Source organism: Colossoma macropomum, unplaced genomic scaffold, assembly GCF_904425465.1.
Source record: "Colossoma macropomum unplaced genomic scaffold, Colossoma_macropomum, whole genome shotgun sequence".
NCBI classification, from domain to species: Eukaryota; Metazoa; Chordata; class Actinopteri; order Characiformes; family Serrasalmidae; genus Colossoma; species Colossoma macropomum.
This window is the reverse complement of record NW_023494803.1, coordinates 23,337,741-23,359,097: the sequence shown is the minus strand read 5'-3', so window position 1 is coordinate 23,359,097 and position 21,357 is coordinate 23,337,741. Positions and strand designations below refer to the sequence as shown.

At 38.4% G+C, this 21,357-nt stretch overlaps 1 protein-coding gene across 1 annotated transcript in view; it reads left to right on the top strand.

Moving 5' to 3' along the window:
• Positions 1 to 19,187, top strand: part of rps6ka5 (ribosomal protein S6 kinase, polypeptide 5) — a 33,044-nt gene extending 13,857 nt beyond the window's left edge. The window contains exons 7-17 of the mRNA XM_036592905.1: positions 213 to 316; positions 1,269 to 1,419; positions 1,543 to 1,704; positions 3,582 to 3,707; positions 3,821 to 3,954; positions 4,837 to 4,930; positions 6,052 to 6,222; positions 8,417 to 8,608; positions 10,428 to 10,587; positions 11,528 to 11,691; positions 12,410 to 19,187. Coding sequence (XP_036448798.1) covers positions 213 to 316; positions 1,269 to 1,419; positions 1,543 to 1,704; positions 3,582 to 3,707; positions 3,821 to 3,954; positions 4,837 to 4,930; positions 6,052 to 6,222; positions 8,417 to 8,608; positions 10,428 to 10,587; positions 11,528 to 11,691; positions 12,410 to 12,700 — 1,749 coding nt within the window. The 3' untranslated portion in view covers positions 12,701 to 19,187. The remainder of the gene's footprint in view (positions 1 to 212; positions 317 to 1,268; positions 1,420 to 1,542; positions 1,705 to 3,581; positions 3,708 to 3,820; positions 3,955 to 4,836; positions 4,931 to 6,051; positions 6,223 to 8,416; positions 8,609 to 10,427; positions 10,588 to 11,527; positions 11,692 to 12,409) is intronic.
• Positions 19,188 to 21,357: the final 2,170 nt, after the last annotated feature.

The following is a 21,357-nucleotide window of genomic DNA, read 5'->3' as shown; positions in this document are numbered from 1 at the left end:
ACACAAATGTGGTATCCACTGAAAGTCAATCGACTTTTCAGCAGAAATTCTCCGCTCATTTCAGTGACAACTGAGAAATAATTGCACAATGCTTTTGTTAACATTATCAGTTTATATTAAACGTTAGTGAAATGTGAAGAACGAAAGCTCTATAGGTGTTTGGTAGAAAGCTGCCGTCTCCATGCTGTGAGCATGTGCTTTTGCGGTTATAGGCAGTGGACTGGTGGAGTCTTGGAGTTCTGATGTACGAGCTCATGACAGGCGGCTCTCCTTTCACCGTGGATGGAGATGAAAACTCCCACTCTGACATAGCTAAGTAAATACACACAGAAATTCTTACATGATTTTGATGTCAGTGATTTCCTATAATTTTTGTACGGTCGAATGCAAAAGTTTGGGCGCTCCTGGTTGAATTACATGAAGTTGATGAAGTGAAAATAAATGCACATCCTCTAATATCCTCTACAGAGAACACACTGCATATTTTAATGCGCAGTTATTGTTTATGTGCTGAATTTTACATCTTGGAAAAACAAATAAAATATAAAATGTGACCTGTGCAAATGTTATGGCACATTTTATATTTTATGTTTGATTTTTTCCAATATGTTAAACTCAAATAAATGGAAATTGTGCACTAAATTAGCAGAAAAAAATGGCTCGTTTAAGTTTGTTCTCTATAGAGGATGTGTTAAATTATTTTCACTTAGAAAATCAACAAAACACGTATTTTGATCAGGGATGTTCATACGTTTTCAAAAACTGTAGTAGACCAGGGCTTACTATGTGTGAAAATTAGGGCTGGGCCAAACAGCATTTTACAGGCTTTTAATACTTGTTGATATTTCTGAACAAGTGATGTCAAAATCACACCTAAAAACAGTAACATTTGAAGTGTTTTAGTCATCTGTCTGTCTATGGAACAAATATACTTCCATTTTAAGAATGTTTGTTGTGCTTTGAGGCGAGTCTTAATACTCAAGTCTTCAAAGTATTCAGGCCAGCCCTTGTTAAAATACAGCCAGTTTAAGTGTTTCAGTCACATTAAACACTTCACTTTTTCCTGTAACTGACTATGTTTAATGGTCACAGACATACCAGGGATCAAACGACTATTGATCCTTGATACTATTTCAGTGCACGCATGCCCTTAGAATAATTTGCATAGCATTTTGGTTCATGAATTCATGAGCAAAAAAACAAGTAACAAAGTGTCATTTTGCTTCAGTCCTAAACTTGATGGTTTCTTGCTTATTCTTACCTCGTAGGAGAATCTTGAAGAAGGATCCTCCTTACCCCAAAGACATGGGGCCTCTGGCCAAAGACATCATTCAGCAACTCCTTATTAAGGACCCAAAGGAAAGGCTGGGATCTGGGCCCTCAGGGGCCCAGAATGTTAAGAGCCATCCATTCTACCAGGCAAGAAAAATCCTGTTAGAAATGTTAATGTGGAGATTCTTGACTCGGGACAATACAGCATTACCAGGCTATTTGTGCTAATAGCATGGAGTAACAGAACAAAAACACTTTTGTCTGATTCAGAAAATTAACTGGGAGGATTTGGCTGCCAAGAAGGTGCCTGCTCCCTTCAAGCCCGTGATCCGGGATGAGCTGGATGTGAGTAATTTTGCAGAGGAGTTCACAGAGATGGACCCCACTTATTCCCCTGCCGCACTGCCTCAGAACTGTGACCGTATCTTCAAGGTGAGGGTCAGAGAGTAAAGATGTAAATGTGCTCTCGCTGTCATTCATTTAATCTCTTTAATCTCTTTTAAATCTTTTCATGCTGTATTCTATAGTTGGGTTTTGATTTTAAATGCTGAACTCGTTTATAGATTATGATTTGGACTGATTTTTGCACAAGATGGGATTCTTAATAAGGTTAGTTTGTGTGATTCTGGAGTTGACCCTCTATTTGCCTTTGGAGGAAAGTAAAGAGCGGTATTTGACATTCTATAATGATCATGTAAATAATGTAAGCCTGGCAGTCTGTGTTGGTATTGAAATGAGCAGGAGGGCTGTTTAGAGACATGTAATTATGCTGATGTGGAGATGGATTTGAGTATCAGATGTGAATGACTATTTTTGATGCGACTTGAACCGTAATGTTGCCTATAACATGATGCCAGCTGATGTCGGCGGCATTGAATGGGATCGCATCTATGATTGCCTTCTGGATCCTCCACTCCGCAGGATCAATAGCTCCATTAACGACACTGTCATGCAGTGAAAGGTCTGCGTCTGCTAGAATAACCATGCCTGCCTCGATTACTCCTTCAACCTCTGATTACCAACTTCAGCTTGCCTTTTTTTTTCTAAACGCTCCCCTTTCATGTACTGTGGAATTTTGATCCTTCGTAATTTGCAGGCGTTGCGGCGATTGCGTCTGCAGTGATAACTTTCAACTCGCGTCTCTCGCCCACCCCCCCCTTTGCCTCTTCCCTCCCCCCGCCCCCAAAACTCTTCACAAAACCAAATTAAGTTGCATTAGAGGACCGTGGTGTGATTTGAAAAGCAGAGCAATCAAACAGCGCGGCTTGGCAGTTAAGAGCATTTCACCCATTCATCCCTCCATCCTTCCGTCCATCCATCCACTCCTCCACCCGATGTGGCACCCACAGCTGCAGGCTGAGTGTGCGAGGGGGCCACTGCTGTCTGAGGCTTTTATGCAGCGACAGCAAGGCTAAATGCCACAGATGATGCAATTATCACAGATGGACAACAAATGTGACTTTGTGACTTGAACACTCAGCGTGGAGGAGGAGAAAAGAAAGAGATCCCACAGGCCTGTTCCTCAGAAGTTATGCCTGCTTGGCTTCTGGATTCAATATTAAATGTAGCCAATGAAACTTGCTATTTGCAAGATTTCAGGATACAATTAAGTCTACTGATCACAGGCCAAACAAATAACCTTTTTAAAAAGAGCCCTGATGTGTAACATGTTTATTGGACATGTTTTATTGTTTACCGTATGCTAAAAATGTGCATAAAACTGTTGTTTAAGTCTTGCTTGTGAGGCAACCTGAATGACCTCTAGGTAGTAGCAAGCTTGTCTGCGTATAGGCTTGTAACAAGTATTGTTGCAGGGTGGGTTGAAATGCTGTACATTACTGTGCAAAAGTAAGAAAGCACCCTTCATTTATTTAATTTCCAGTCAAAAATGGCAACAAAGTACTTCTTATTTATTTTTCAGGAGATATTTCTGAGAAGATCAGATATAACATAATGCACTTACATAATGCAGGGGTAAGTCAAATGAAAATAGGAATTTCCAAAAATGGAAGTTCAAGAACATGTTTCATCTTTAAGAGAGAGCTCCATTCTTGCTGGAAGCAAGTCTTACTAAAAGAATAAAGACAAACTGTGGACACACTAAATACTGAAAACGTTTAAATTATATTTAGTTGTCAAGGCTTCTGTGTAATTGTCTGTTAAGTATGTTTTCTGCTTTTTTCTTGATGCTGAAAATGTATATAAATGAAGAGTGGTCTCTGACCTTTGCAGATTACTATATTTTCCTTAGCCTACATGAAATGTTCACCTTTGGCTTTGTATTTGTGTATTTGTGCTGGCTGCTGCAGGGCTACTCTTTCATTGCTCCCTCCATCCTGTTCAAGAGGAATGTGGTGATGGATGACCCTATTCAGCTGTGTGGTGGAGTAGACAGGCCTGGATCTGCTGCAGTAGCACGCAGTGCCATGATGAAGGTAACAGAGCACACTATCTCCTATTATCTTAAGGAATTCTGAGAATTAGGAAATGTAATGTGTTACGTGTGTTGTGTGAACATGTCCTCTGTTTTGTGTTGTGTTTCATGCAGGACTCCCCATTCTATATAAACTATGAGATGGACCTGAAGGAGACAGCACTGGGGGAGGGCAGCTTCTCTATTTGCAGGCAGTGCACACACAAGAAGAGTGGACAGAAATATGCAGTGAAGATTGTTAGTAAAAGGTACCACCTATAGCATGCATGCACACACAGTATTTACAGTATTAGATACAGTTGTATGCATAAGTTTGGAAGCCTCTGGTTAAATTACATGTTCATTAATTTTAGTAAAAATAAGTACACACCCTGTACAGAGAACACACATTTTAATGCACCACATGTTTGCTGATGCCAATACTGACACTGATAAAATATTTATAAATTGTAGAAACTGGGATCAAATCAACTTGGATTAGAAGGCAATAAAATGAATAAAATGTAGTCATTTTAACTTAGAAGCTCAGCATCGTCTAAACAGTCTACTGTTCTGGGGTAAATTTCTTTTTAAAAATTTCTGCAGATATTATTCTAATATCATTTTGCATCCCTAGTGTTAGATGTCTTGTGCATAGATTATGAATTTGAGAGTCTTATAAGAATAAGCAACACATCATACAGTGTGCTTCATGATAAATTTACTACATAGAAAAAAAGGGACGCACTGAGTTTCAACATGAATAAAATAATGTTAACACAATTATTGCCAAAAGTAATTAGTCATGTTGTAAGACAAAATGGTGTTGGTGTATTTTTTGTTATATTCTTGTGGTTTATGTTTTATTCATGTGGAAATTAAAGCATCAAATAAACTTGACTGTTTTCAATATATTGTATATTTTGCCATATTAGGACTGTATTATAAAATGTATGTAAGTGACATTGCATGCCATACAGTACAGAGTAAAAATGAATATCTGGAGCTATTTGCAGCATCTCTGCGGTGCATTAGCATACTGTAGGCTATGTGGTGTTCAGTGCTTCTGTATCTCACTTTAAAAGCAGTACATTAATAAATGCACAGTTTTTATGTAAAATAACTTGCATATATTTTCTCTCTTTCTGAAGAATGGAGGCACAAACGCAGAAAGAGATAGCTGCTCTTAAACTGTGTGACGGACACCCCAACATAGTCAAGCTACATGAGATCTACCATGACCAGGTATTGTGCGCTGGGTGTGCGTATGTGAGTGAGAGAAACAGATAGGCTATTAGGCTGTAGAGCAGCTCTAGGCATGCTGCAGCCTCATTCAGTCAGGGGAAGTAGAGCACAGTGAAAGTATTTGAATCCTCTCGCCTCAGCATTGCCCTACATTCACAGTCCAACACTTCCTGGCAGTCATAGCTTCTCACCACTGTGTTTTCTAACCACGTAAACTCCTAACTTTTTATTTTGTTATTAATCCTTAGGCTTATTACTCAGCAACTACAATAAATAATTCATTAACTACTGTTAAACTAATATGTATGTCATTATGAGAGTGAGAAATTTAGATGCAGCCCCACGTGCAGACCCTTATGCTGCGTTTACATTATGATGGTAGACGGTCGACGGCAAACTCGATATTCCATTGTTTTTAGTGGAGCAGGACTGGAAAATTCCACCACTGCCATTGCCAGCAGCAACGGAAACATACCACAACGGTCAGTGGAATGTTCTGTCAAGAGTTCAGTTTTCCCAACTTTCACCGTCGACCATGGTGGAGTAAACCAGATGCTGACATTTTTTAGGGCAGCTGTGAATGGCGAACGTCTCGTTGTTGAAGTCCGAGCACACCCAGTAGTATTATGCCTTGTTGCCGTCTTCAGTCGACACTGCTAGAGCTCTCTTCTGACAGTCATCCATTTTCACCGATAATGCTGTCACCATGAGAACGTTTCCATGGCTGCATGCCACCATTGGTCGCATACAGCTGTGAGGCAAAGAACAACGTTTTTTTTCCACTGCCAACATGTAAACGCAGCATTACTGTTTAATGGGTCAAACTATTTAGTAATAGGCACAAGTAATCATCTGTTTCACTAATAAAATATGACTCACAATTTGCAAACTGATTAGTTACAATTGAATCCTTATCTTGACAGCGTTGCTAGGCTACATTTCCTGTTATCATCGAGTCTGGTTGGTTTCGTCGCTTAATTGTGTACAAGATCCACTTCCTGAAAGGACCATTTGTATTAGCTGCTATACACTATGCCTGGGCTAGTGAAAATTTTTTCTGCTTCTTTACTTTTGTTTACCTCTCCTCTCACACAATTATGTTTGTCTGTTTGTGTGCGCAGCTGCATACATATCTAGTTCTGGAGCTGCTCCGAGGGGGTGAGCTGCTGGAGCGGATCCGAAGGAAGCAGCACTTCAGTGAGACGGAGGCAAGTCGGATCATGCGCAGGCTGGTGTCCGCTGTGAGCCACATGCACGATGTGGGCGTGGTGCACCGAGACCTGAAACCTGAGGTACCTCTATATTCCACTGCCAGTGCAGTTAAAGTGATGATTCTTCTAAAAATCTAAATATTCAGTTTTTCACTTACCCCAAATGTCAGATCAAGTCAAGTGGTCTTTATTTGTCTATATAATTTGTATGCATTGAAAATAGCACATTACACAGGAACACATAAAGTGCAGATACACAGCAGTGTGAAGCGAGTGCAGCGGACACTATCACACAGGCCAGTAAATACACTACACAGTAAATATACATGATGCTGACTAGACAGGACAAAAAAAAACATTATATATAAATGGGCATCACATATATGGATGAGCTTTAATGCAGTATATGACTGGAGGAAGCAGTGCAAACCATCTTAACTGTAAACTGTACAGAAGATTGGGGTAAAAGTGTCAAATAGTAGCATTTAAAGAATTTAAAGTGCAGGTGTGGAGTCATCGTAGTCGTTCAGCCAAGGCATGTTTGGTGTGTGATATTTGCTTCTATAGAAACTTTTCTTAACAAACTTATACTCCACCAAGCTTAGTAATGCTGTTATCTATAAAAATAGACAAAAGTCCTGACAAAATTCAGATGTTAAGATGGCTGCCACTACTTTTTTAGGAATGCACTGTACTTTTGTCTATTTCATGTTGTTCAAACAACAGTATGGCATACAAACAAATTTCACGCACCAATTGTTTACATTTGACTTTTTCACCAGACTATTGCTTTAACTCTGAGCTCCATCCTCACACATGCCTCTCCTTTGAGGCACTGAAGAACCTGTTTAACAACTGAACAAATAATGGGTGCTGTTTTTTTATGAGCTGAATATAGATGATGTCATGACATTAGTCTTCTTATGACAGTATCTTGGCAGAGTGTGTTTGTGTGGTTGCTGATAAGTGTTTGTGAATGTTTTGTGAGGGTGTGTATGTCCTAAAGGCGAAGTTTATACAGCAAAGGTCATCCACATTAAATGAACGCCTACATGGTGTAACAAGTGTACACCTGTGGTTTCAATAGTCTCCAGATCAAATGTGTTAATGTAGCTTTTGTGAATTGAATATATTCACTTAGTCTTACTTATGTTCTTATTCTGGTGGCAAATGGGAGGTGTTGTTGTATAACAGTTTTTGTTATTCAAATATCCACATTTATACATGAATAGAATTTGAATATTCAAACAAGAAAATACTTCATGTTGTTCTCAATAAAAAAACAAAAAACAGAAACAAAAAGAAACCAATATTGCAAAATATCTGTGTAATTCAATCGTTGAAATGTAGACAGTGTCATTCAGCCAGTCTATTAGTGAACATACACATCTGAATTTTTATAAATAATATTGATAATAATAAAATAGTGATAAAATAGGGGAGAAAATTGTTTTCTTATGGTGCTATTTTGCCATGTAGTTCTCCGCCATGGATAGATTAAAAATGTATATATGTGCTATAGGTCAAAAGCTTATCTCAAAACAATAGGAAAACAGTGTCTCATACATCAGGAAGTGTATTAGTAACAATTTCCTGTAATAACTTTCTGTGATGTTGCTTTCACACTCATTAAACACATCAGATATCTGGTTCCTACTGTGAACAATTCTGACAAAGTTTCTCTAGAATGGAGTATTTCACATCAAACCACTCTGAATGACTCTGAGTAACAATTGCTTTATGAACAGTTTTTGAAAAATCAGTGGAATTTCCCTTTAACATTAGTCTGTTGCATGCTGCTGTCATGAGAGGTGATCTGTACCAGATCATTCTGTTGTTTTAGTAATTTATCTTTGTGTTTTAGGTGTTTGTGACCTAATACACCACTAACTGTTGTACAGAACTTGCACAACATAAACTGTACAAATTTGTCACTGTTACGTTTAAAATATTTCTGTATAGCTCTGCTTAGAATTCACTGTTTCTCTTAACGTAAGACACAAACTCAGCTGTTTGTGTCCCGACGTAGACCACAGTTTTACCTTACAGGCTCAATGAGAAAAAGTAATTAAAATTAGCCTTCAAGAGAACTTAAATTATATTCAACATTTCATTCCAAACTACGCATGCCTTATTCAAATGTTTGAGCAAATAAATGAGTATTAAGATGAATATGGATATCCATATATTTGAATACCTGTCATATTCAGGTGATGTTAATGGTTTGACTGTTGTGCGTTGAAGTTGGCATTTAATCTCCCTAATATTTCCTCAGAACCTGCTGTTCACTGACGAGAGCGAGAACTCAGAGATCAAAATCATTGATTTTGGCTTTGCTCGACTCAAACCACCTGACAATCAGCTTCTGAAGACACCCTGCTTCACCCTACAGTACGCTGCTCCGGAGATCCTCACCTATGATGGCTACGATGAGTCCTGTGATCTCTGGAGTCTAGGGGTCATACTGGTAAGAGTGTGCTTGTATGTTTGCGCAGGGGACACTGGCACATTTGCATTATGACCTTGTGGCCAGTTGTTGGCAGGAATGTAAGCAGTGAGCTTGTATTATTAGGGATGGGCACGGGCACATGCATACTCAAGTACTCACATGCCTCACATTACTATTTGGTCTGCAGCTATTGCGTGGTGAGGAGGTAGTGGTTTTCACACATGATGTTCTAATTAAAAGTTTGGGTGCCCCTGGTCAATTACATGTTCTGTTGATTTTCTAAGTGAAAATAAGTTACCACAATTTATTCTTGAAATAAAAGGCATTATTATTATTATTATTATTATTATTATTGATGCCTCACGCTTCAATAAACAATTGGTTAAATTTAATTGGAAGCTAGATTCGTAGATCAAACCATTTTTGCTGTAGTGAGGTGATGTTTGCATATAAAAGTGAAAGAAGTCAATATTAACTGCATTGTCCACTGAATTGATTGTCCCAGAAAGCATCAAAAGGTCAGCTTTCCCGACAAGACAAGTGATTTTCAACACTGCTGTCCCAGGTTAGCGTTTCACTTTGTCCGTGTATTCGCGCACTCGTTAATGTTAAACTTCGGGCCCATCGAAGTCCCACTGCTATAGTGAGAAATCATCTTCCCATGAAACATGAGGGAATAGTAGTCTGAGACAGAAATAATCTTTTGGCTTTTGCCTAATAATTATGAGGTAGTTTAGGAATGTAAAGGGAATGTTCTTGAATGTGATGTAGGCTAAAATAGCTCTGTCTGAATTTTATTGTTTTTAGCTTGGCAAACCTAATTTAATTTTGGTGTACTTTTTTAGTTTTGAGAGTCCACTGGTTTTGTGATTTTACAACAATATATACAGTTAACATATACAGTATGCGGTTTAAATAAATTATACTAAAAAATGAATGAAACTTCTAATGTTACAGTGTAAGTTAGTAACAACAATCTACAGCTATTTAAAAAGGTCCATACAGACGTCATGTGGTTATATAAGGTGCAGTAACTGAATTCACATCTGCACTGATCTGGAGTGTGGAATCTTTTTATGAGCAGATTATCCATGTTATGTAGATTTTAATATTCATGTATGTGAAGGCTCTCCTAATACTCTATACTGTGGCTGCGTTCTATGTGCTGTTAAAGCAAACTGCGCTACATGAAGATAAGAAGAGAGGTTCAGATACTGATAGTGGTTTTGATGTGAGTTATGGTGGCTTCCCTTCAGCTGAAATATTAGTCCAGTTCAACTGCCTTCCACTGAGCACGAGAGCTCTCTTTCTCTTGCTCTGTCTCTATCTTGCTTGTCTCTCTGTATGTGCATGTCTGTGGAACTGTTAACCCTTGCTGCAGCCCCCTGGGGGCTGAGTGGGGTAGTGCATTGGGCAGTACTGATGAGATACTCTCAGACAAGTCAAGAGAGGCCCCGCAGCACTGAATGCAAGAGAGAGTGTATGCATGGACAGTCGAGTAGCTGATTCTCTATCTCTCTGAGCGAAAGCATGAAAAGAAGGAAGCCAAAAAACTAAAGGAAGTGAAATTTAGTTTTAGAAAAACTTTAGTCGGTAATAAGTAATGGCATTCTTTGAATCAGTCACATATTTCTTTTTTCACTTATAATGGATCTCTATTGCTGCTTCTGTTTATTTTTTTCTGGGTATTTTTAAACAGTATAACAGCATCTCAGAATGTTCCATATCCAGTTTGTTTGTAAACTAGTGCAGCTACATGATAGATTTGCTCATTGCCAGATCAAAGGATCATTTTGTGATCACATGGCTTTTTGCGTGCTGTGTGATTGTGTTGCAGTACACTATGCTGTCTGGGCAGGTGCCCTTTCAGTGTCAGGAGAAGAGTCTGACCCACACCAGTGCAGAAGAGATCATGAAGAAGATCAAACAGGGAGATTTCTCGTTCCAGGGAGAAGCCTGGAGGAACGTATCCCAACAGGCCAAGGAGCTAATTCAAGGTGAGAGTGACATAGTTACGAGTTGGTTCAGTTACTGTGCTTTAGGAATTAATTTGGTGCTTTTATTGGATTTGATTATGATTTTTTTGCTTCACAATTCATTTTATAAATACACAGATTTTAATTTAGACAGTAGTGGAATACAAATAACACGAGCTATTTGGCAAATATCCTAAGAATTTTGTTTTGGTGAAAAACTGAGCACATACAGTACAGTGGAAAAGTCAGAGATCTCCCTTCATTTATTTAATTTCCAGTAAAAATGGCCATTAAGTACAAGTTATTCATTTTTCAGGTGATATTTCTGAGAAGATTAAATATGAGATAATCTGTCTGAAAAAACAGGAGTTTCCAAAACTGAAGTTCAGAATTGATTAAAAGATAATTTAATAGGGAATAACAACCATGCAAGACCTGATAGACCACCAAACCTGTCACCATCAGATAAACAGCACTTAAAGCTTTCATCAAACTCCACTTTTGAGAAAGTCAAGCTCCACTCTTGCTTCAGATCTAAAAAATAAAAAACACAGATGTTTCTGTGAGAAGAGTGAGTAGTTGTCAAGAAGCAGTTACTAAGAAAAGGAAATAGACAAAAATGTGCAAATCAAACATAAAAGCTGCTGGTCTCTCAACAATGGATTGACCACTCCAGAGTCCAGACCTTAACATCATTAAATGGATTTGGGATTGCTTGGATCATGAGAAGCACAAAATGTTTGTCCTTTTTTTCTGATGCTGAAAAATGAATAACTTGTACATAATGTCCATTTTACTGAAAATAAATGAATGATGGATGGTCTCTGATCTTTGCACAGTACTATATTTTATTAATTATTACTACAATCAGTTATAAACAGAGTATAGTGGGAGCAATTAGTGTGTCTGTAAGTGGAGCTGGTGTATGTTCCTAAGAAGTAAATGTCTGTTTGTGCAACAGAGCTCCTGACTGTGGACCCTAATAAGCGGATAAAGATGTGTGAGCTGCGCTACAATGCCTGGCTGCAGGACGACAGTCAGCTCTCCTCCAACCCCCTCATGACCCCGGACATCCTGGGCCTGTCCACTGCCTCTGTACACACCTGCGTCAAAGCCACCTTCAATGTGAGAGCAAGCAATGGGTAGAAGGAGAAATACATGAAGGGAGGGAGAGAGAGGGGAGAAAGAGGGTTGTGCAAAGTTATGCAAAGTTGTTTAATTAACCACCACTGAACTGTCAACTTAATATTGAGTTATTAAGTTTAAAACTCAGTAACCTCTAGGATTATTTGGTGACTGTTATGAAACTCGATGCAAATTGGGAACTGAAGTGTGGGTCCATATGGGCATTTGCTGCAGTTTAAGGAGATTAAGCTGTTTTGTGTGAGAGAGAAAAAAGGAAAAACAGCCTTATGCATATAGTCTTGTTTCACATTATTTTATTTGGCACTGAAACAAATGTAAAAAATCTGAAAAATTCAGATTCAAATTTGTCAACGCAGAGTATTAATTGAATGTAAATGTAGTTCCTTATGTAACTAAGCATATTTAGCTTAACTTTTACAAGTGCTTAGCATACTTGTAAAAACTACAGACATTAAGATTCTTGTTGATGGTCACTTAAAATACAGCACCTCCCCATGTAAAACTAATGTAGTTCAGATAGTGCTCATGTAACTAATTACGTAATTATTACATTTAAATAGTTTTGCAAAATTACTTTAATAAATTGTAGACTTATAAGGGCTGAAGTGTAATTGTTCAACCAGAAAGTCATTATACCATGCACTAATTATAATAATATATAAGGCTGTTTTGTGAAGCAGTGTGCTGTCCTCCACAGGCCTTCAACAAGTGTAAGCGGGAGGGCTTCCGACTGCAGACGGTGGATAAAGCTCCCCTGGCTAAGCGCAGGAAGATGAAAAAGACCAGCACCAGCACAGAGACGCGCAGCAGCTCCAGTGAGAGCACACACTCATCCACTTCTTCCTCACAGTCTCAGGAGAAGACGCCGCCAGGTGGACAGATGGCCACCATGCCACAGCCGTCCATCAGCACTCCCCTCACGCTGGGGCCTGATGACGACGAGCCTTCCCAGAGCCAGCCCCAGTCTGCCTTCACTTTCTCTGAGTGAGACATGCATAAAAAACACCCGTCACACCCTCTGTCTGTCTCTTGGGCTTTCCTCTGTCACACATGGCCCTAGCGCACTCTTCTGTACCAAGCATGCGGGGGTACAGAAGCCCCAGCCAAAGTCCCGCCCCTCTCAAGCCCTTGGCTAGCAATAGATGAGTAACGCAGGGCCCAGCAGCGTGGGAGAGTCTGAGAAAGGCTTTGATCGCTGGCTTGGACCAGGCCTAGTCCCACGCTCCTGACCCAAAATGACCAGGCCTCCAGCATCTGCTGTATCTCACACACGGAGTTTCACTCCAAAAGCATGAGACCACCCCCTAACTGTATTGAAGGGTCCAGTTACTTGCGCTGTCCTGCCACTTCAGGCTAAGCCAAAAGAAAAAAAAGAAAAAAAATTAATGAAGAAAGAGTATTTATTCTAAAAGAACATAGAACATATAAGAAGAAGTTTATATACTGAGCTTTATTGTTTATATGTTAAGTTATTATTCTTATATCAGACTGTCCCAGTCAGAAGATGTCCTTGTGAAAATACTTGTGAAGTCTGTTCTCACTGACCACTGTGCAGGTCAGAACTACGTGGTACTGTAGCTTTTGCTTGATTTCGTGCAGGCCTGTTAAGTCTGAAGCTTCTTCCATACCGAGTTTAACGGTGAAGTAGCAGTGATTTGTTTGAGTGAATTCAAACAAATCTTTTTTTTCTACCCTTGACAAGGAAGGCCAGATAACAGCCTGTTTCGAAGTTGTAATTTGTCATTTTAAGCAGTTAAAGTAGAGGCGTTATTTTTGAGTAAAGAGGGTTATTTTGTACTTGAAACTTATTCTAAAAAAATGCAGAAGGAAAAACACATGTAAGGACAGCCACTGTATGACAGCACACAGTGCTAGATAAGGGCAAAATAGTGTTGAGAAGATGCAATCAGTCAAACATTTTTTCTTCATTCCAACTCCAGCTGTGGATTGTCTCTAGCAAGTTGTTTGCTATGGCTGGAGTTTTTAATTGACTGGTGAGGATTGAGGCTCTGCTTTTTGGCAGCCAGAATAAAGAATAAGTGTTTAACAACCTGCTTTAAAGGTACAAGAAAACGTTTTAACCAGATGTAGGGATGTCCCAGTCTAGTTCTTTTTGCCTCCAATCCATCCAATCCAAGTACTTTATTGCTATATATTGGCCAATACCGCTCCAACTACTAACTGCTAACTGCTAACGCCACTTAAAAGTGGCCAAATCGTGGAAGACAAAATTTTCAGTCAAGTCTACAGCGGTTTAACTCCGCCTATTTGTGCTGAAGTTGAATAGTGTTTCCGTGATAGTTTCGTTTTTAACCAGGTGCGACTCTTGAGTGAAAAACGTGGCAGGGATTTATTTTTTTACTTGCTTCTAGTGGAATACCACTAATGGTATTGACAGAAAGTAGACTGGAAGAATAATAAATGCTTGCTCACAGTTTATGTGTCAGTGTTTAGAACGTCAAATATGATTAGTTAACTGTAAAATAGTTAAACACTGCACACATGTAGATCTCTAACTATATTTTAACAAATAACACATGCTTGGATTGGCTCAGGATCCTTTGGACCAGATCTGGAGGTCCCTACATTGGCAGCAGTTATGGTGACGTGAATAAGATATTGCAGCAGTCAGAAAACAATGTTCTATGGAGGCTTATAGACTATTAGATATTTCTAGACTGAGAATTTATTTTTTTTTTACTCTGGTCAGGTTGAAAGTGGATATTGCCTCATTTTACAATATCAAATCGAGCAGCAAGTCAATGTGACTGCTGAGTTAAACATAAATCTAAGGTACCTTTAAAGTTATATGAGCCAAGTATTGTATTATAGAACTGAGAAAAGTAACTATCATCAATGTGCCATTTTCTAAGTAATAAACTAGCAGAGTGGTGTTCAGAGTACTGTGTAGAACAAAAGATAGCTTCACCATGTGATCAGGGCTCATATGCATGGCTGGTTGCCTCTACATATTACATGACCTGTATCAATCGCAGAGCACTTCTCTCTACCTCCCATGCTCAAAGCAGGATTGGTGGTAATTGAACTAAGTTTGCATCTTCTTCCTCTTTGCATCCTGAGTTTTTTCCCCTATCGTGTTGAATTGTTGACAGCACACCAGCATGCAATCACCTTAAAGGATTCTCCTTATTATAAAATGCTTGGCACAGTACAAGCACATTCTACTCTTGCAAGCACTACAAAGGCTTCCCACTGATAACCGAAGGCACTAAACTCATTAACGTTGTTGACTTGCTATGCAAAAACAGCCACTTTCCTTCCTTCAGCATTAACTTTTATGAATAGCCTATCTGCAAGGGCCATTATGCATTATAAACGAGTGAGCAAAAAATATCATGCCTCATGAAGGCTCTTTAAAGCTGACCAGCCAGCATGTTAACACCATCCTACAGTAGGACCTTCAGTGGTTCAACCCCTTAAACTAAAGGGCCTGTACGGGAGGTACCCTAATAACTATACAACCTGTATATTAGCTACATTAGGTACTTACCTAATGATTTATAGTTGTTACTGAATAATAAATCTTAATGTTAACAACTGAATAATAAGCCTGCAGTTTAAGGGGTTAAACAGTTCTTCTGTCTGTGCACTGAAGAAAGCCATGACATCCACAAGCTTAAATAAGGAAGGCTCGTCTAGAGTCTGCCACAGATACACACACGTTGCACGTACAAATGTTCATGCATGACAGCACTGGTGCTCCTGCTTATATGACATTGCAACAGCAATAAGAACATCCATAATGCAGCTCACTACAGTGTCGCAGAGAGTTTCTCTGTTAGGCTTGTTCAGCTCTACTCCATTGCCACTCTGTGCCACTCCCCTGGAGCTCCATCATTACTGCTCCACTCTTTCTGTTTTTGGTGTATTAATAGAAGAGAAGAGAGAAAGAGTGTGTGTGGGTGTGTGGGTGTGTGTGTGTGTGTGTGTGTGTGTGTGCGCGTCCTACATTGAACCCTCCTCAGGGAGTGGAGGCTTTATTAGTTGCTTTGCTGCGGTCCTGTTTGTCCTCGGGGACATTAAGCAGCCCAGCTTGTTCTCCCACTGCAAAGGACACAGAGATGAACTACATGGGAACATAGAGTGAAGAGCAGTCAAGGTTTTTAGGATTAGAAATAAGCTGAGATAAGGGTGGGCAATATGACAATATGTTATTGTTATTGTGTGTAGAGATGGCACTGATCAGATACCAGGTGGATCAGATATTGAAGGGGAAAAAAAATTGAGTCCAGTCCAATAATGTAACAAATCTAGCCTGAAATAGCTCACGTTGCATGGTCATGTTTGTTGTCATTGTGCTTAGAGATGGCACAGATACAACAGCAGGTATCAGTATCGAGCCGAAATCAAAAGTAAATACTGAATCGGATATCAGAGGGGAAAAGGAATTAATTCAATCCCGTCTTCTAACAGTTCTAGCTTGAAATAACTCACATTGTTTGATTTCATGTTGTGGACAAAATGGTAATATATTATCACTATTGGTCCGATATGTGCAGAAAATGCTGGATCGGATATTAGAGAGGAAAAAAGAGTGAATCTGATCCAAATCAATCTGATCTTACCCTGAAGTAGCCACACTCACACTGTGAGTATTTCTTACTTTGTGAGGTAGTAGAGAATTAGATTAGTCTAGCATGATAGCCCACTTTTAGATACTGGTTTTAATTGAAGTACTTCAATTAAAAATAGCTCATTTTAGTTTTTAAAAAAGAAACATCGGATTAGTTCGGCCAATGCTCAAGCACATCAGTATTGGTATTGGAAAACAAAAAAGTGGTCTTGTGCCTTTGCTAATCATGATAGATTACAAGGTGCTTTTTTGAGCATGTCTTGGATGTCAACAGTACTTGAGAAATACTTCTAGTTAATAACTGCATGTTATAAAAAAAAACTATGGTCTACTATGTAGACCAGCTCAGCTATTCAAAGTGTGTTATTTTCAAATGATATTTATTTTGTATGCCCATGAAAGGTTACACTGGTAACTTACAACAACACGGTCCAAGTAGGCACATGTGCTGAAAAGCATAGCATTTAAACTGGAAACTAGAAACGAAATGTGCTACATTTTCTCATTAAATTGAATGGGATGCCAGCATCCTGTAAAGCTTGTCCATTCTGGTTATGAAAGAACGCATTTGTTGGCAGAGCATGGATAGTTCATTTACAGAGAGCCGGTATGCAACAACAAAAGCAACCAGTGTTTAGTAACTGCATAGTAACAAGTAGGGGATCAGATGTCAGCCCATTGTATAGCATTATTTTATTTTATTAATTTATGTTAGCAATTTTTGATTTTCCCTCCTGTTCCTTCTTAATAAGTTTATTTTTGCAAAAAAAAAAAATCAATTTAGTCAGTTTTTTTAGTCACTGTCTTTTACAAAGGCATCTATAAATGTAATATAATAAATCACAAATCTCAGAAACATTATGGTATATATCATGTATAGTGAAAGTGTGTATGACAATATTATTTTTTTGCATATTGTCCACCCTTGTGAGAGCTTGTCTTTGATGAAGATGTGCCGGAGCTGTTTGGACTTGATGTCAGGGCCTGTGCCTCTCTTACAGACTGTGAGGTCAGCACTCTGTTCTACTGTTTCATTCATCTGTAAAACACTTCTGTTTGGAGTCCGCCGGTGCCATGAGCTTTAGGTTTGGCTGGCTGCGTGAGGGTTTCATGTATAGTCTAGTGGGTACCATTTACCGTTTGCTGAGGTAGAGAGAACACATAACGTAACTGCGTGCCCTTGAAAAGAGCTCGTTCTCTTTGATCTGAGCACTCCTTCATCACGAGTTATTGTTGGCCTACTTTAATGCTCTCAGGAGCTTGGTTAATTGTGTGGCCCTTTTTTCCTGCTATTGTAGCAGAGGTTCCAGTGTGAGTACGTATCTCTTCTGCGCTGGCAGCGGTCAGCCCTGCCAGCTCACTCTTTCATCTACCCGCGGAGGTGGAGTGATGCTCCATGATGATGTGGGCAGAGAGAGCGTCAACATAGCTCTCAGGCGTTCAGTCCTGCACATTGCAGCCTGTTTAGCCTGTTTTTTAGAGAGAATGTGGCTCTAGTATGCTTGTTTTTTATTGTTGTGGTGTTGTGGTACGGTTTGTTGCATTATGGAATGCATACAATGCATATTATGTTGGATAAAGGAAGACTGAAAAAAATGTGTGACTTTACAAAATACAAATGTGTGCATCATTCCCCAATGAATAAAATATATTACATCAACATAATTTTGTTTTTCAGTTTGCTTACATTTGGCAACAATAGTGTTGATTTATTTTATCCATGTGGAAATGATGAATCTAGGACTGTCACTATAGGCTACATTAGTGATCCAGTAATATACATGCAATTTATAACAGTAGACATTTATTTTTGCTTCATATATGTGAAATTTGTGACTACAAAGTTGTATTAATGCGATCCTGCTGGTGTGGCTTTACTCTATTTCAATGATTAGCACAAAAGCGATTTGACAGCTAACGTTCAGACTGCTGAACACAGCTTTACAGTGACCTGTGGATACCCTTCTTATCACTCAAATGGCAAAGTAACTACTAAGCCAATTTATTAAAATTGTATATTTCAATAGATTAATATTTCTAATTGAGTTTTTTCAATCAATTTGAATTGATTTTAAATGATTAATCGTGACAGCCCTGGATGTATCAAGTAAATTCAACACATTCCTTTTTTCAGTGTGGCCTAAAAAGGTGGTTTTAAGTGATGAGTCATTTTTTAAAAGTGGCTAGGGAACAAAAATTTACCTCTCATGCACTTCCAAAGGCCATGGATGGGACATTGAGCTGGTCTTGCAGTACCTTCCCTTTTTTATAATAGTGAGTAAGCAACATTGCTGAGCAATTATTCTCAGTAAAAAATGGTTGATGTGCTTATGTGCTTCTGTGTGGGAAATCAAGCTTTTTAAGAAGGGCAGTTGATTGTTTCAAAAATAGGAAAAAGTCCAGACTTTAGGTGATATGAGTTTTATCCAGCTACATAAGCTGCCTACACTCCCACACTGTGTAATCTTGTCTCTGAACTCTGGAGGTTGTGTTTGCATTTCTTTTGAAAAGCCTTCTGTGTTTCTCTCCAGTGTTGGAAGACGCCGTAGCCCCAGGTGGGCTAGTGTCTCCTCTCAATGTGAAAGAAAAAAATCATTTATGGAATTTCATTTTATACATATTTTATCCATTTATTTGATTTTTTATTTTGCTTGCCAAAGCTTTGATCTGTAGCACTGAAGCTTGATGCAAATCCTCAGCTTCATACAACAAAAACAAGCTTTAAACCTCTGTTCTGTATTATCACGTCTTTCAAAACCTTCTGTTTGACATCAGGTCAGAACTAATTTATATTGAAATTGAGAAAAATTGTGCTTCCCTCTGGCAGAAGTGTCCAGCGGTCACTGCTGGACCGCGCTGGTTTATATTGACACACACATCACTGTACTTCTGAGTGTTTAAATGTCATAAGAATGGCTCAGCATATCTATAATGAATAACTAGCATGAAAATTTCACATCACTGTGACCTCCGTACAGGTTGAAAGCCAAAGAGGTGACTCAAACACACTCACAGTCTGCATTCACTAGCTACACGTGTATTCTTGGCATAACAAAACAAATGGCATATCTAATTTGCTTGAGGTGAACCCTTTGACCTCTCTTTTAGCAGATTATCGAAGTCTGAGATTGAAGTTATGTTCTTCATCTTTTTATTTTGCCTTTCTTCTTTGCTTTATTCCCATTTAGAAATTTGGAATCACTTACCATATTAAAAATTTTTGTTGTTTTATATACAATAAAAACATATACTGATTTCAATACTACAAACTATTCACCAAAAAGTATGTTTAGATGTTTGATTTATTATTTCAGGAAAGACAAGCGAATAAATGACAAACATTATTGAATTCTGGATGTTATTTTGGTGACACTTTATTTTGAGTGGTCCTTCTTAGTTGAAACAAACACTCAACAGACTCTCAGTAACATGTCAAAAACATATGAGGGTTAGAATTAAGTTTTGGGTTGAGGTTAAGGTTAGGGTTCGGATTAGGGCCAAGGTTAGGGTTAGGTTTTGGGTAAGGTTGGGTAAGGTTAGGTTTTGCATAATGCATGTAACATATTAACAATACATCTACTTAATGTAAGTAATTTATAAACAACACATCTACAAGATATTTACTTCAATGTATTCAGATGTTTCACTACTGCTACTTCACTAATATGTTGTTGATGTGCTACTGATAATCTGTTAAGAGTTTATTAATCATCTACAAAGAACCACTCCAAATAAAGTGTTACCATTAATTTTATTGTAACTTAATTCTCAAAGCTGTACAGCAGGACTGCCCATTTTTTTAGCATAGGGGCCAAAGTGAAATATTTATGGTGGGCTGAGGGCCAAAAAAACAGAATATACAAATAAGAAGGTATTTGTATATTTCTGCAAGAGTTTTTATAAAAAGAAGATATGAATTAAATAAGTAAAATGTGTTCTCTAAAGGCGTGAGGGGGGTGGGTTAGAGTAACCTTCTGTTGGGCAAAATCAAACGTCCTCAGGGGCAAATTTTGGGCTGCCATGCTCTACAGCTTTCAGAGTCATTTTAGAGCCTTCTACAGCTCTGTTCTTCATTCTGGACACATCTAACAAGTTTTCATTTTTTATTCACAGCTTCATTCAGTCTTATTAGAATCAATGTATACACTTGTGTGCTTCCAAATTTGTTTTACATTGCATAAAACATTGATTCCAAATTTTTAAATGGTAATGTTTATCAGATGTACACCATTAAGGTAGTGGATGCAAAGGGAAAAGTATTCAAAGGGATCTGAGGCTATTCTACAGCCAATTGTGCAATCAAGAACTGCCACCAAGGGGCAGTGTTTACATAGAATTCAGTGGATAGCTTGCTATGAGGGACATTTCAACTCGACCTACTTGAATAGGAGAAGGCTTTCCTGTGTCCTAGATCATTCACCAGTGCTCACTGTGCAACATCAGCTGTTCTGCACAGAAAAAAGGGAGTTCTAACCTTGGAAAGTTCAATTTTATCATGTAATTATATTCATTATCTAGCTGGGCTAGACGTATCGTTCTTTTAAACTTATTTAAAGTGAGTTATCAGATTCTTAGATGAATATAAAATTATATTTAAAAAAAAAGAACCAAAATAAGAAGATATTTATGGTGGGTCTTGATGCTGTATATATTTTGTAAATGCTAAGCCATATATATACTAATTACATAGTAACATCTCAACCTCCTTTATGTGTCCTACTGTTTCCTCTCTAAACAGTGTTTCCCAAAATATGAGAACACATATGAGGTAGAGAACTTTAATGTTTTAAAAATGAGGATCATAATCTTGTCAAAGTATATCGTACGTTTGGAAACTTGAGATTCAAATTTGATTTTTCTAGGCATGAGTGTTCAAAACTCCGATGAGTTGAATCAACTCGGATTGATCACGAGAGAACACACTCCATTTGTTCACTAGTCTTGTTAGCAGGTGTTTTTTCGCTTGTTTTGTGGTTCACATGTTTGAGGTGTTTATGAAAAGAATAAAGGGCTTTAAAGTTTTGAATACCTATGGAACAAAACCTATGTTA